This window comes from Lissotriton vulgaris, chromosome 1_1 (genome assembly GCF_964263255.1).
Source record: "Lissotriton vulgaris chromosome 1_1, aLisVul1.2, whole genome shotgun sequence".
Taxonomy (NCBI): Eukaryota; Metazoa; Chordata; class Amphibia; order Caudata; family Salamandridae; genus Lissotriton; species Lissotriton vulgaris.
The window spans coordinates 1745170594-1745186002 of NC_141685.1; the positions used below are offsets into that span (position 1 = coordinate 1745170594).

Here is a 15409-nt window from a genome sequence, read left to right on the forward strand (position 1 = left end):
GTGTGGGGCTCTGTGTGTGTGTGTGGGGCTATGTGTGTGTGGGGGGGGGGCTGTCTGTGTGTGGGTGCAAATGCAATAGGTCTCGCATTTGCGAGAGATTAAGCTATTGGCATTGTAAATGACAATGCCATTTATTTATATGTTTTTAAAAAAAAAAGTCATGAGCAATGCCAATAGCTCTACCTTTAATAATGCCGAGACCATTGCATTGTAAATGCTTGTTAGGTCGAGGACTGCGTCGCACTGCGTAAGCAGTGTGGGCGGACCCCGAAGATTTAATGTTTCTTAGAGGGGGCTTGGAACCCGCCCCTCTTCTCCATTGGCTGGCCTAGTAAATGCTGGCCAGCCATTGGAGGAGAGGGGCGCCACTCGATTCAAGCCCCATCTTTTTCGGAATTGGGGGCATGTTTTTTGCGTTCTTTCTATCTGTGACGTCATTCGTCACTCAACAAAAAACGCGCCCCCGAATCGCAAAAATGTCGGAGCTTTGCAGCAGCCATTTTTTTTCTTGTTTCCTGGTTCGCGTGTCCTCTTTCCTTCCCTGCTATTACATGCCAGAACCTGCGGTGCCCACCGCCTTACCACCGTCTGCTGGCTGTCTCAACGCCACCCACCGACAACGGAGACATGGAGGCGAAATTGGCTAATTGGTATGGAGGGGGGCGGGGACGCTACTTGTTTGGGGGGTGGTTTTAACGTGCTCTGAAATTAAAGTTGCCTATCCAAGAATTATGCTCGAAGGAACCTCGTCTCACAGCAGTGGGTGTGCAGATGATAAACACGCGTGAGGGGAAAAATCATGAAAACGTATATGCTGCCGCCCTTGAATCTGCCACTCGAGGGCAGAGCGACGCTGGGCCACCAGACGGCTGGATAGTCATAGATGCCCCGCAGCCACCAAGCCCGCTGCTTCCATGCCCCGGCCCCTGGGGTGTCATGAGAGTAAAACCACACCTGCAGCTTCCCGGGCCTTGATTTAGTGCCCTAAATGGTGCCTAGAGAGTGGATTAAGATGGAGAGCGATCAAACCTTATATGCAATCCGATTATACAAACTGCTCCTTGTACCGACCTGATTAAAGTCATTTCACTATAGAAACATTACACTCACTTCGGTGTAAAAATGATTAACATTTGCTGATGGCGGGGCAGCTTTTCACTCCCAGTGTAATCCGTTATCAGGCACTGTGCCCATCAACCTTTTTTTCTCCCTCGTTCTCGTGAAGCACGGGGCTCTTAACCAGAGTTGGAGCCGCAGGACCGTCCGCAGCCTCGCTGCATCCGACACATTAAGTTGCATCAAGGCAATTGTACTCACAGGAAGGATCTTAAAAGAGAGAGGATGTAGCCTTAAGGCTAGAGCTGCTGAGTTTGGAGTTGGGGAACCGGCTACGAGCCTCAGCGTTGGCTAAGCATGCCTACCAAAAATGAAGGTGACCACGTGTAACGTAACTGGTGCTCAAGTAAAACCTCCTGTACTATAGGGTCGAGATCGCGCTATATAAATCTGAAAAAAAAAACGGACCCTCTTCTCCTTTGTCTCTCCACCCAGCAATGCCTATTGGAATCACAGACAAAAGGCAGCTCTTGTAAACCTTTTAAGAAGTTTTCCTATATATACTGGGGCAAGAGTGGAATTTGCATTCAAACACCCGAAAGTGCCAGTGAGTGAGTCTAGAGATATTGGTACTTAACTGCCTGTTTCATTAGCCTTGCGATCTTAAAGATGCTTTTGTGACTGCACCAGGCCCGCATCTTTGGAAAAGCAAAGCAGATGCGCTGTCCTAGTTGTGTTTGCTGTAGTTGTGAGTTTGCGAGCAGTGTTTTCAAAGTCCAGCTATTTATCTATCTATCTATCTAGCTGGTCAGTTACATGTGCTTGCAGATGTGAATGACTGCTGTGGTTCACTCCGTCGCCTCTCTGCAGAGGTAACCTGAATGAGAGAACTCTGATTTCGTATTTATAGGAGTCCTTCCACCTGCTGGAAGTGGGGCATTCGGGCTGTGGGTGAGGCTGCGAGGGTTCAGTCTAAGGATGCTGACGTCTGGAGTGAGTACCCTCAGGCCTGGAGTGAGAACACTGAGGTCTGGAGTGAGGACCCTGTGATGGTGGTTTCTTACAAGAACATTCAGTCCCTAAACTAAAATTACTTGTTTTAAGTGGACCCCTGGCTACATATTGACACTCATAAAAGGTGAAATCTGCATTAAAGCACTCATACACACTAGACCCAAAAAACACACCTTGTTCCCATTGCCTGCAGGTACGAGGTCTTCATAAAATCAGCATGTTTTATAATGTAGTTTTATTATAAACACTTACATTGTCCAAAAAAAACATACATTATTGTGCAGTTTTAACAACACAGTATTTGCATTTCATTTTAAGCCACATGTGTGTGTGTTTGTGGGGCTCTGTGTTTGTGGCTCTGTGTGTGTGTGGGGGGGGGCTCTGTGTGTCTGTGGCTCTGTGTCCGCAAATACTCTCTACTACTCTCTAATGCTCACCTATTGCCTTTGTATATGACAATACCATTTATTTATGTTTTAATTAAAAAAAATGAAAAAAATGTAATGAGCAATGCCAATAGCTCTACCTTTAATAATGCCGAGACCATTGCATTGTAAATGCTTGCTTTTTTTCCTTTGCAAATTGTGCACCGGCTGAAAGGGCAGGAATGCACCCTATCTTGTATATACGTGCATTTCTGCCCTTTTATATTGGCGTAAGGCAGTGTAGTAAAATGACTTGCGACGCTGCCCTATAGTAATTCTTTGTAAATATGCCCCTTACTCCCGACTTCGTTTTAAGACTTTGCAGACCAAATAAAATGTAATGGTGAAATTAAATGTTCCATATTGTTTTTTCTCTGCAGTTCCACCTTAGCTGTTCTCAAGTTTGCTCGTATGATCCATTTGCATAGCACTGCTCGCAAATTCGTTAAACCGCAGTTTCATGTTTATTTTCGGTGTGCCTTGATCATTGTACCTACTATTTTTTCCCGGCAGTCCCTTCGCGCCAAACGACAACCAGTCACATTTCTCAGCTTTACTAAAAGGCTGTCGAATAAGAGAGCTAGCTGTTCCGGTGAGGGCGTGGACCAGACGAGGCAGACGTTTCAGCCGCAATCCAACCAGAAGGCTCGTTCACAGCACGAGAGAGAGCTCGTAGTTCGCGCATGCGGTCAGCAGAAGGCTTCGCGCGCATGCGCCGTGTAGCGGCGGGGTACGCGGTAGGACGTCACGCCGGCGCCGCCGCCGCCGCCTGCTCGCTTCCTGTGATGGGACCTAGTCGGTACCGCAACGGCAAGGCCTATGGGCGACCGCCTGACAAGGAAGAAGAGCTGCTACGCCAGTTCGGAAGGGACGGAGCACCACCCGGCGGGGGCTTTAGCGCGCACCAGCTCTCCATGGTGCTGCTCACTGCCGCCTGCCTCTTCTTCCTGCTGCTGGGCCTCACGTACCTGAGAATGCGAGGTAGCGGAGGACCACAGGAGGCTGCAGCGGATCAGGACGGTGAGTATCCAGAGAGTGACTGTTGTTCAAAGTCTAAGGAGGCTAGGCTTAGGTGGTATTTGGGGGCGGTAGTAGGATCTGCTGAGCCATACTGCACGTTAAGTATACTTTCAGGAATGCATGCCTATGTGTGAGCTGCTGTTCCTGGTCATTAGCACATTGCAGCGAACGTCACGTTTCTGTTCAGGTGTTTAATCATCTAAGTCAGTTTCCTGTTGGTCTTGTCCCTTCGCGTTTTTACTCGAGGGTCTCGTTACGTTTTCAATTAATTTTTGCTATTGATGTCTTGCCTAGAGTTTATGAATTCGACAGACGGGGCATCCTTATTACGTGTTGATGATCTTAGCAGACACTGATCGTTCTGATTGTTTTTTCATGTGTGATGCATCTCAATATCAGTGAGCAAGCTCATGATTCCCAGTTTTGTTTTACTTGAACCCAGATGTTGTTTTAAGAGGTCTCTTAGATAGACAATGCTCTTACCATTTCGTAGTCTCTTTATTTTTTAAACCGTGGTGTTGGGGACCTATGTTGGAGGTGTCTTTGTGTTGTCTGAATAGCCAGTACGTTTCTGTCATCTTCTCTTTGGATGCAGCGCTTTGCAATGTAAGTGTGTGTGTGTGTGGGGGGGGGGGGGGCGGGGTGAAAGGTAGACGTGCAAATTATGATTGACTTGTGTTTATTATTTAGTACACCAACCCTGTTTTGTGTTTATGATTTAGAGTTTAACTAGGGTCTCCCGCTTTCTGAAGTATTGTAGAAGTGGAGGGAGGAGATGGTAAAGAGGCAGAGATCAGCCTAAATGATTTTACATGCTTCCTTTCTGTGAATAGGAGATGTTTAGCATTGCTTAATGGTGAGTAGGTCCTGCTGGCTGAACTGTATCGGAGTCCTCAAGTGTGCTAGTGTTGTAACTTACTACTTATCTAACATTAGAGCTTGTAGAATATTTGATGTCATGCATTAGGAATTAGAATGTGATTACATGGTGATTGTGGTGCTGATTCCTGTTCTGGAGAAGCTGCTGAAGAGACCTGTTTCTGCTGATGGTTGCTACAATAAAGCTAACCTGTTTACTACACAGTATATTGGCTTTTATTACTGGCGACGAGGATGGGATTAAAGGATTTTTAAGTTAAAGGATATTATGCTTGTGTCTGTACATCCTCCAAAAGGGGCCGCTCTGTAGAAAAGAACTCTGATTTTATTCGCACTGTTATTATTTCTACTGTGACTGAGTGTGTTGAAAGGGATTCTGTGAATATTATGAGCATTGCAAAGGATGGTAACGACATTGACACTAAGAAAATTACTATGCCATTTTGCAAAATTTCTGTTGAGTATGAATTTAGTGCTATGGCTGATTCGGGTTCCCCATTCACGTTAATTGGGAACAAGAGATGGGATGAAGTGGTGGGTTTGGAGAATGTAAAGCTTTTACCCCCTGACATTTCTCCATTTAGTTATGGTGGTTCTCGTGTAGAAATTGTTGGTTACACCGTAGCCACGATTGTATTCAGAGGAAGAAAAACTGTTGGAAAAGTTTATGTAGCAGGGAGAGGGGATAAACTTTTAGGATGGCGGCGACAGCAGGATTTGGGCATTATATAGAATCCTAATGCAAAGAATCTTGAAAACCAAGTCATGCTGATGGAGGAGGTGTGTATGAATACGAGTAATGCTTTGTCTGTTGATGAAGCGGGTATTGAGGAAAAATATTTCAATGATTTTCCTGAAGTGTTTTCGGATTACCTTGGATGTTTGGAGGGATTTGAGCATAGGATCATATTGAAGAACTCAGCCAAACCTTGTGTACATAAAGTAAGAAGGGTGCCAGACTTAAAGGCTGAGCCTCTTAAATGTGAGCTTGACAAATTAAGTTAGGAGTGATAGAAGAGATTGAAGGTTCTGAGTGGTTGAGTCCGGTGGTTTTGGCACCCAAGGATGGAGGGGCTGCTATAAGGATGTGTGGGGATCTACGTGGACTGAAAGAATGGATCTGGGTAGATCGACAACCTCTTCCAAACATCTGAGACCATAAGTGTGTTGAAGGGTGCTAACATTTTTAGTGTGTTGGACCTTTCGTCCGCATATTATCAGATTAGGCTTCACAAAGATTCAAGACATTTGACGTCATTTGTTTCTCCTTTGGGGGCATATCGGTTTTTGAGAAGGCCTTTTGGTCTAGCTGCGGCTTGCTTTCAAAGGATGATGAAGATTGTTCTAGGAAATTTACCCAATGTCTTATTCTTCAAGATGACATTTTGGTTTATGGAAGAGATGATGGAGATCATGAAAGAGTTTTGAGGTTGATATTGAATAGTTTGAGAGAAAAAGGTCTCACTGTTAAGTAGGAGAAGTGTTGAATTGGTTTGAAATCTGTTACATATCTTGGCCAGGTTATCTCTGGTGAAGGGATTCAGCCAAAGATTAAACTCTCAAAGCACCAATGCCTGAAGATAAGGAGCAAGTTAGATCATTTTTTGGAAATGGCGGAGTTTTACTCCAAGTTTGTGAAAAATTTTGCAGCTGTTGATCCCATTAGAGACTTGTTGAAGAAGGGAGTGCGTTTTGTTTGGACACTGGAATGTGAGAGAGCTTTTGAGTTGGTCAAGGCGGAAATTGGGAGGATGCCAACATTGGGACATTTTGATGCCAAATTGAAAACTTTGCTTACAACTGATGCCAGTCTCAAGGGTCTTGGAGCGGTGCATTCTCAGGTTGTGGATGGTTAGGAAAAGGTTGTGGCTTTTGCCTCTAGGGCTCTTAGAGAGGCGGAAGTTAATTATTTGTGTATTGAAAGGGAGGCTTTGAGTGTGTTTTGGGCAATACGTCATTTTAAGTTTTATTAGTGGGGCATTCCTTTTGTGATCAGATAATCGACCCTAAGTTCAAATTTTCTCATGCAATCACTCTGATCACATGACTCCCAGACTCAAAAGGTGGAGGGAGGGTTTGGAAGAGTTCAACTTTAAAGTGTAGTACATTTCAGGTCTCAACAAGAAGACTGCAGATGGTTTGTCGAGATTGCCTGTGGTTTGTGAGCATGATTATGGCGAGATTGAGTGTGTAAATTAGGTGATGGAGAGTTCGTTTCTGAAGGAGGAATGGTGAAGGAGGAATGGGTATCCTGTTCTGTTAAGGATAAGTTATTTTTGTCTCTGAAGGAATTTGTTTCCAAGGGTTGGCCGAATTACAAAGATTTGAGTCTTGAGTTGAAGCCTTTTTGGACAGTAAGGGATGAATTGTCTTTTTATCAAGAGAATTTGATGAGAGGAGATAGGTTGATTTCACCTGATGGTCTTAAGGATAAAGTAATCAATTTGGCTCATGAAGTACATTTGAGGAGAAGTCTTACGAAGGCACGAGTTACAGAGAGGTATTGGTGGCCAAGTATGGATTGGATGGTTGAGGATGTTGTCAAAGATTGTCATTTGTGTGCCATTAGTGACAAGTCTTGTGTAACCAATGATGTGCCTCTTTCTCCTGTGGAAGTGCCTGACACTGTTTGGACCAAACTGGGATTGGATATTATGGGACTATTTGAATTAATACTGAAATTCTTTGGTCAGCGCACAGGCTTTTAAATGATCAATTTGTGCTGGTGGAGCGTGCTCCAGTGGTATCACTCTCTCCCACTTAGAGTGTTAGACTTGCGAAGATTTGAAGCATCCTCTGTGTAGAGGACGACCCTCTGGGCACAGCTTATGGGTTCGCTGTAAAGCGTTCAAAGTTTGTTCGGATATTTAAACCAAACAAGGTGCACTTTTCAAAGTGTTTATTTAGTTGAAGGTAATTGTTGTCATTAACTTCAAAATTGGTTACTTTTCGGCATTATTTTCATGTTAGTTCATATTCCACAATTTTTTGTAGTGTTCCCAATGCATTTCGTGCACGGAGTGCACTTCGTCAGGGGAATCTAAACATCAAAGATTAAATAATCTCAGTATGAGGAAAACATTCTACAAAGCATGTAGGTAAACAAATTTACATCATCCATAACATATATAACGTCAAATAAAACAAGCATACTCTCTAGTATTCTTACTGACATTTGAGATCTATTTAGAATTTAGGTATACATGAAATAGTGGTTAAATGGCTAAACAAAGTGAATACTTTCACCCAAGTGTTATTCTAAACGTCGATCTAACTCTCCTTAGTGTGTAGCGTGGAAGCTTGCAATATTGGAAACTATTGAGAAAATCCCGGGCAGAGACATGAATCGAACATTGTTACAACGAGAAAATCATTGGATATATTTTTTGAATGCAACGAAACCAAATGGGCTCAATGACAGAGTAGAATTCTCGTGCTACTTATAATTCGACAAGCAGACAGTATGGCTAATAACTTTTTTCAACCTTCCTTTTCATTGATGTAGCATTGAACTCACAATTATATATTATTATTTTTATCTTTGTTGTTCTCCACAGACTTAATATATCAAATACAGGGTCATTTACCTAGGACATGCCAATTTTTGCACCTTCGTTCAACTTTTCAATCACCCCTTCATGACTCTTCTATCTGAAAAAATGTTCATCCTTTATTCACTTCAATATGGCACCCACTAGGAATGATCACTTGTCCTTCACCTATCTTTACTTTAACCGTTATGCACCATTATCACCACCCCAAGATGGCGAACACTTTAAGTGCCCTTTATAAGTCCTATTTCCACTTCCAAACACTTTCACTTTATATACTGAACCGGGCATGAGCACAGAATAATTCAACTCCACTTTTGGATAACTAGTAAGTAATAGATTCCGCACGAGCACGCGTTTCACCTGTTTCACTACCGAATAGATTTTAGCGCTCTCTTTCTTCAACTGTCACGAATACGAACTTATGGGTTTCCCTCGTTCACTTTATTAGGATATTTGTATCCACGCTACACACTAAGGAGAGTTAGATCAATGTTTAGAATAACAACACTCGGGTGAAAGTATTCACTTTGTTTAGCCATTTAACCACTATTACATGTATACCTCAATTCTAAATAGATCTCACATGTCAGTAAGAATACTAGAGAGTATGCTTGTTTTATTTGACGTTATATATGTTATGGATAATGTAAATTTGTTTACCTACATGCTTTGTAGAAAGTTTTCCTCATACTGAGATTATTTAATCTTTGATGTTTAGATTCCCCTGACGAAGTGCACTCCGTGCACGAAATGCATTGGGAACACTGCAAAAAATTGTGGAATATGAACTAACATGAAAATAATGCTGAAAAGTAACCAAGTTTGAAGTTCATGACAACAATTACCTTCAACTAAATAAACACTTTGAAAAGTGCACCTTGTTTTAATATCAGATCAAACTTTGAACGCTTTACAGTGAACCCATAAGCTGTGCCCAGAGGGTCGTCCTCTACACCATTTGAATTAATGCCTTTGCAGGAAAAATTTGTAGTTCTTTTGGTGGACTACACTTCGAAGTGGGTTGTTTCTAAATGTATGAGCACTGTTCATTCTAAGTGAGTTTTGGAAGGATGTTTTTGCTTCTGAAGGCATTCCCAAATATTTAATTACTGATAATGGAGTTCAGTTCACTTCTGGTGAAATGCATGATTTTCTGATGAATCTTGGTATCATTCATCAATAAAACTGACCTTTTATTCACCGCAGGCCAATGGTCTTGCAGAGAGGATGAATAGAGTTGTCAAGAGCTGGGCTAAGCGTGCATTAGATTCTGGTCTTTCTTTTTGTAAGGTGCTGAGAGACCTGGTGGGCGCATCGCACTGTTCCCAATGCTATTTCTCAAAGATCGCCTTTTGAAGCATTGAGAGGGAGAAAGGAGAGTTCTAAATTAAATCCTTGTTGGATTACTTAGGAAAGAAATAAAGTTATATCTGAAGAGTTAAGAAAAAGAAAACTTGCTGAGTATCAACAGATATAAATTGCGATATGATGATAAGATGTCAGTGAAAGGGAAGAAGTGGAATGTTGGTGATCGTGTTCTGGTTAAAAAGAACAAACTTGTTCCTAAAGGGATGTCAAATCCTCTTGGTCCATTTGTGATCACTGCCATTAGGAAAAATGTTGTCACCTTGGATAATGGTTGTACTTGGAGCATGTCTAGGCTGGTCAAATATATTGAAACTAACCATAGTGCTACTGTTGGCCAAGGCCGTATCTCTATGGATAGATCTGTGGATGGAAATGCTCCTAGTAGAACCAGGAATATCCCTAGGAAATTTTATGACTGTTTTGCATTAATTTTATCCTTACATCGCTTCATGTTTCTGTCCCTATTTTATTAGTCAGACCCCCCCAGGATATAGCGGCATGGATTAGCAAATTTAGCGGCCCAAAAAAGGAAATTTAGCGGCACGAATATGGAAATTTAGCGGCAATTTTGCGGCATTTTATTTGGCCATTTTTCCTACAACAAACACCGATATCCGTTTTTGTTAGTTATTTAACAACATGAAGCTATGTATGTATACTAATGTAAGCATTCCTCCATAAAAACACTCTTGATTGTGGGTTTAAGTAATTCCCTTTTCCTACAGCTTGAGGCCCACATAAGGCTCGAGTGCCCCCTTCTACATGGGCATGCCATCAATATTTATATATAGGTACCCACCCTCACGTGCCCGCGCTCGTCAAACCGGGCGCCTTGGAGTACAGTACTCGAGGTGCTACAAAGCAAAAATACTTTATGGCCGCGACACGTCGCACATCTTTACAGGCGCACGGATGGGCTCGGTGTCATAACTTTACTTCCGGTCCGTTTCTGATAAAATTCGGAGTTTTCCGTGTTTTGGTTTGCCTGGAAACATGGAGCCACGTTTGCCCTCGCAGTTTCTCGTGAGCAGTGCACCCGAGCATCACACGGGCTCTGGCCTCTCTAGGGCAGAGGCCAAGACTCGCCTCCAGGGTGGGCGCACTCTGCCCATTCTCACACCCGGAGTGCACGGCCCAGGATATGCTGCCAGGCTCCGCGCAAAGCAACGCCCCAGACCAGATGTGCGGAGAGCGTGGGGCCAGCCTTTATGGAATGGATTAATAAGTGTTCACAATACTTAATCTTCTTTTTTTTTTTTTTTTTTTTTTTTTTTTTTTTTTTTGTACCAAGATGCTAATTTTGCACTCCTGCTGTTCCCAGGCACTGAAAATAACCACCCCTATTACGGAATGTTTACTAACATTGCACAGGTGAAAGGCCGAGTCTGTGAGTTACTCCTCCTCCCCCCCCCCCCCCCCCCCTTTCAGAGTATAAATAACATCCATCTCAAGAGATGTGCTGAGCAGAGGGACATTCACTAAATTGGAAATCGCCCTTTCTTTCGACCCTCCGCTCCAGGGGAGAGGGCGGGGCCTCACCCCAGTCACCGGGAGGGTCTCCAGCGGGGAGCCAGACGCGGGATGGGCACTTCAAAGCCCGTCGCAGTGAGCTGCTAATGCCCCATTAAGCCCTGAAAGTTATTCTTTCGTGCTTCTGTGTCCTTCCCGCCCGCCCCAATAAATAACGTAAGTCAGACCCCCTAAGGATATAGGCGGCTTTTGTAAAAATGCAGCGATTCCTACAAAAGTGCTGATTTCGCGGGCACTTCTGTAAAAATCGCAGCATTTTTACTAAAGTGCCGATTTCGCGGCAAATCGCGATATCCTGGAGGGTCTGATTAGTTACTACTAGTAATGAAATCTTTTGTTATAATTTCTGTTCATTCTCTGAGTAAAGGGGATGTGTTGTAATTTACTTCTTATCTAACATTAAAGCTTGTAGAATATTTGATGTCATGTTGTAGGAATTAAAATGTGATGACATGGTGATTGTGGTGCTGATTCCTGTTCTGGAGAAGCTGCTGAAGAGACCGGTTTCTGTTGATGGTTGCTATAATATAGCTAACCTGTTTCCTCCACAGTATATTGGCTTTTGTTAGCTAGCTATGTATAGCATCTTTCTTTAGCCATTGACGCCTGCCTATTTTGGTATTTAGTGGTTTGTGAAGATGAATTATTACCAGATTTACTTACCTTTTAGTGTGTTCCTCGGTAAGCCCATGTCTGATATAAGTGCTTTTCAAGCCGTTTTGGGTGTATATGTGCCAAGTAGCCTGGACTGAACAAAGTGGGATATCTACCTTCCAGTAATATTGTTCCTATTGTTCTTTGCATTACAGTTGTCTGAACTACACAGGTTAGAGTCGAACATGAATGAATCCTACTGTTGACTTCCAGTGAAGTAGTTCACATTCAGATTCTGCAGCTGTCAAATCTACATTGACTGTATCTGCTTTAAGAAAATACAGGTGTCTCTATCCAAGCTTTTCACTCCTTGGGTAGAGAGTGTTCTAGCGATTATGACTGAACAGGTTGTAGCATGCTTTGGATTTTGGTCATTCTATGTCAAGCATTCTTTGGTGACCAGGACTGTTATTTGGTGATGCCATCAAATGACCTATTTGTCAAAGGTCTTTTTTTTCAGAAGGGACAAGTTTTTCAGTTCTACCTGAATTTTAAGTCTTGTCTGTTTTCATAGTTTGGCTGGTAGGGAAATCTTCTCTGGCAGTATTTTCATCTTCACCTTGAATAGGTGGTGGGGGTAGTTCCTCAGCTAATAACTTATTGAAGTTTACTTCCCTATCCGTCCCTGGAGTGTAGCGGTCCCGGTGATATTTGTATTGATTAGCCTGTTCAATTCAGTGATGGATAGATGTGAAAAGGAAATGTTTGCAATATCTTTTTTGCTTTGGAGATGACCTTGTTGGAGATAGTGTCACATAACACTTGTGAGTGTGGAATAATGGAAGTGGAGCTTTTTGGGTTGCAGAATTCTGTGAGCATCATACAAAATTTATTTGAGGTAACCTCTGCTTTGTGTATGTTCTTTAACACTGCCTTTTGGTGCTGTGTTCTGACTTAATAGGATTCTTTTGTTCTTGTCATGAGATTTCCGCCATTTTCGCTGTCAAGTCCCCCCTCCGCCCCCCCATTTGTTTGCATTTTAATTGATTCAAGGCATCTTTAGGTCTAGCCTAGAGCCAGCGTGCATGCGCTGTGAGGCTTATTGTAGATGAGTAGGTGAATAGAAGCTCCACCCACTCTCCGCCCCTATTTACGATTGGCTTGTCATTGTCTGTCCTAAATGCTTGCATCATTTTCTTTCTTCCTATTGGTTAGCGACTCTGGTTTCCTCCTTGGCTTCAGTCTTCTTGTAATTGCTGTGGACCAAGTATTGCTCCCTGCGTCCAGTGTCCTTCCACTGGCCGCAGGCACCTTTCGGATACACTTTATTATTATTTTTGTTACTTTACATTTTCAGCACCACCCTCCTTTCCTTTCCGCTCCTGTAGATCTCTTTAACCCAGCCTCTTGTTCTTCTTCTTTTTTTTTTTCTTTTCTATTTTGGTTTTTATAGCGCTAACGTGACGCAGTGGTATTGGAGCGCTTAACATGCACATCAGTTAGTTACATTATACAATAGCACATTCATTTTTGTTTTTTAGGTACGGGGAGCTTAAGTGATTTGCCCAGAATCACAGGATGGTGAGCTGAGGCTCTAACCCGGATCCACAGTCAGCAGCTCTGGCCATTCCGCTACACTTTCTTTCCAGAGAAAGGGACTGCTTGCCACCCGAACCCTCACACACTGGTTTAAGGCATATTGAACAGCAGCATGGGCTGCTGTGCAACAAGTTTTAAAGTGAATAAAAACAAAGCACTATGAAGCTGTCAACGCTGGCCTCGCCATAGCGCTTTGTTTTTATTTACTTAATGTTGCACATTAGCATGTGCTGCTGTGCAACATCTTTATAAAAAAATTAACAAAGCCAAATATCTCAATTTATGACCTATCGTTTGCAGTTGAATTGAAGTCTTTCTTACATTCTTGGAATGATTTTGTCCGCCCTTTGTCAAATATATCATTGCACATCAGGTACGCCCCTTTTATTCAGTTCACAAATCTGTCTTCCTCCTTTGCCAGGCTGAATACAAAGTTGAGCTGGAGTATAGACATTCGTGTGAGTCTTATTATGTTTGACATGGGCAGGGGTTATATCTGACCTATACAATTTTCAGTGTCTTCTCTTTGCAAAGCCACGTTATAGCGCCCAGAAGGTGACCATCTAAAACTCTTTCCATGAAAAGGCACCTCTTTTCTATTTCTCACAATGACCGTTTTACTATTATGCAGAGTTGGGTGGCATATTATATTGTAATTGCATTTATATAGTGCTTACTACCCCTGACGAGGCCTCAAAGCGCTTTTTCGGTGAGTAACACCCTACTCTGGGGCCCATGGAGGATTGGTGTTGAATTAGTATTATGAAACATGCAAGTACATTTTAAGTGGTGGATACGTTAGTCAGTTATAGGTTAGTCAGTTATTTGAATTCAGATTCGGAAAGATAGCAGAATGTTGAAGCACGCTACTCCGGAAACCCATAAAGTATTAGTGCTGAATTAGTATGGTGAAATATGAAAGTAATTTGAGTGGTGGATATTAGTCAGTTATTTGGAGTGAGAAGGGAAGCAGAGGGATAAAAGGAAAGAAAGGTTTGCATTCATGTAGCACCTGTTACCCCTGATGGGTGTTGAAGCGCTTTTCTGTCGAGTAGGATGCTACTCTCAAACCCATAAAGGATTAGTGTTGAAGAAATTAGTACAGTGAAGTATGAAGTAATTTGAGTGGTGGATATGTTATTCAGTTATTTGGATAGAGCAGGGTCGGTTGCGGGATAGAAGAGAGAAAGAGGTTTGTATTTATATAGAGCTTGCTACCTCTTGATGGGGTTTTTAGGCGCTTCGTTGGCGAGTAGCACGCTACTCTGGAACCCATAAAGGCTGGAGATTTCAGAAGGTCTTTGGAAGCCACGTGCCTTGATGAAGCCACTTTTGCCATCAAAGATAGATGCAACTTATTCCAAAAATAGATTGATGGGCGCAAGCCATCCAGTACTCTGTCAGTATTATGGTCCTAAAACTGTTGCCCACCCTGAGTAATGTGGATGCCCTATTATCGGACCTTGTTGACAGTCACGACTCCGACAGCCGTTCTATAGGTAATCCCGCAAGTTGACACATCGAGATTAAGAGAGACTTGGTCGTATTAAACCAAAGTCTTGAGAATTCCCTGAACTCCCCCAGTACATTCAGCAGTATCAGGACAGATAAGACTGGTCACTGTAAATAAACTATGGTTTCATCCGCATATAGTTGCACAACATGGCCAGTGGTCCCCATTCATACTCCCCGGCATCTGAGATTCTGCCGAAGTATGCAAGCAAATGGATCCATTGCAATAGCAAAAGTCGACAGGGATAGTGGGCATCCCTGATTGGTGCACTGTTCTAAGGCTGACTCTGCCAGCCTATCGTCCTATGCGCACTGTCCTCTTCAGGTTTGCATAGAGCAATTAAATCCAGGTTATACATTGGGTCCCCAGTGCCATATATGTATTGGACAACACTGTTATGGCTGCATGCAGCAGACTATGGTATACTAGTATCTCCAGCACTACTGTTACACCCTTATATTCCTGGTTCCTGTCCTTGAATGCTTACTGACGCTTTGCAAGTCGCAGAAGGAGGGGAGGTTTAACCTTTATTCACAGTAAAGGAGAATATGGCGTACCTAACTCCCAACTAGTTTACGGAAATAAATTCCAAGTCGCAACCGACGCAGCACTTCTCTCATAAAAGCCCAATACAGCGCGTCAAATGCCTCCTTAGCATTCAAAAATATTGCTGCTGCCATAAGCTTTGGGTCTGCACAACAGCCATTTGCGGCCTGAGATTCAACACTGTTGATATCTGAAGGATAAACCCCTTGATAAGGAAAGAACCAGCCTCTGCATCAGTGACTGTAGTCTCTGAGTGAGGATTTTAGCAAATATTTCGTCATTCACATTTAACCCCTTACATGCTGATGACG

The 15409-nt window shown here is 42.9% G+C and overlaps 1 protein-coding gene across 2 annotated transcripts in view; it reads left to right on the plus strand.

The window, feature by feature from the left end:
* Positions 1-3081: 3081 nt before the first annotated feature.
* The window catches only part of LEMD3 (LEM domain containing 3), a 258857-nt gene continuing 246529 nt past the window's right edge, over positions 3082-15409 (plus strand). The window contains exon 1 of one of the 2 annotated variants that reach the window (XM_086919032.1): positions 3082-3515. In XM_086919032.1, coding sequence (XP_086775158.1) covers positions 3179-3515 — 337 coding nt within the window. In that variant the 5' untranslated portion in view covers positions 3082-3178. The remainder of the gene's footprint in view (positions 3516-15409) is intronic. The other variant, XM_086919033.1, reaches the window with a different exon arrangement.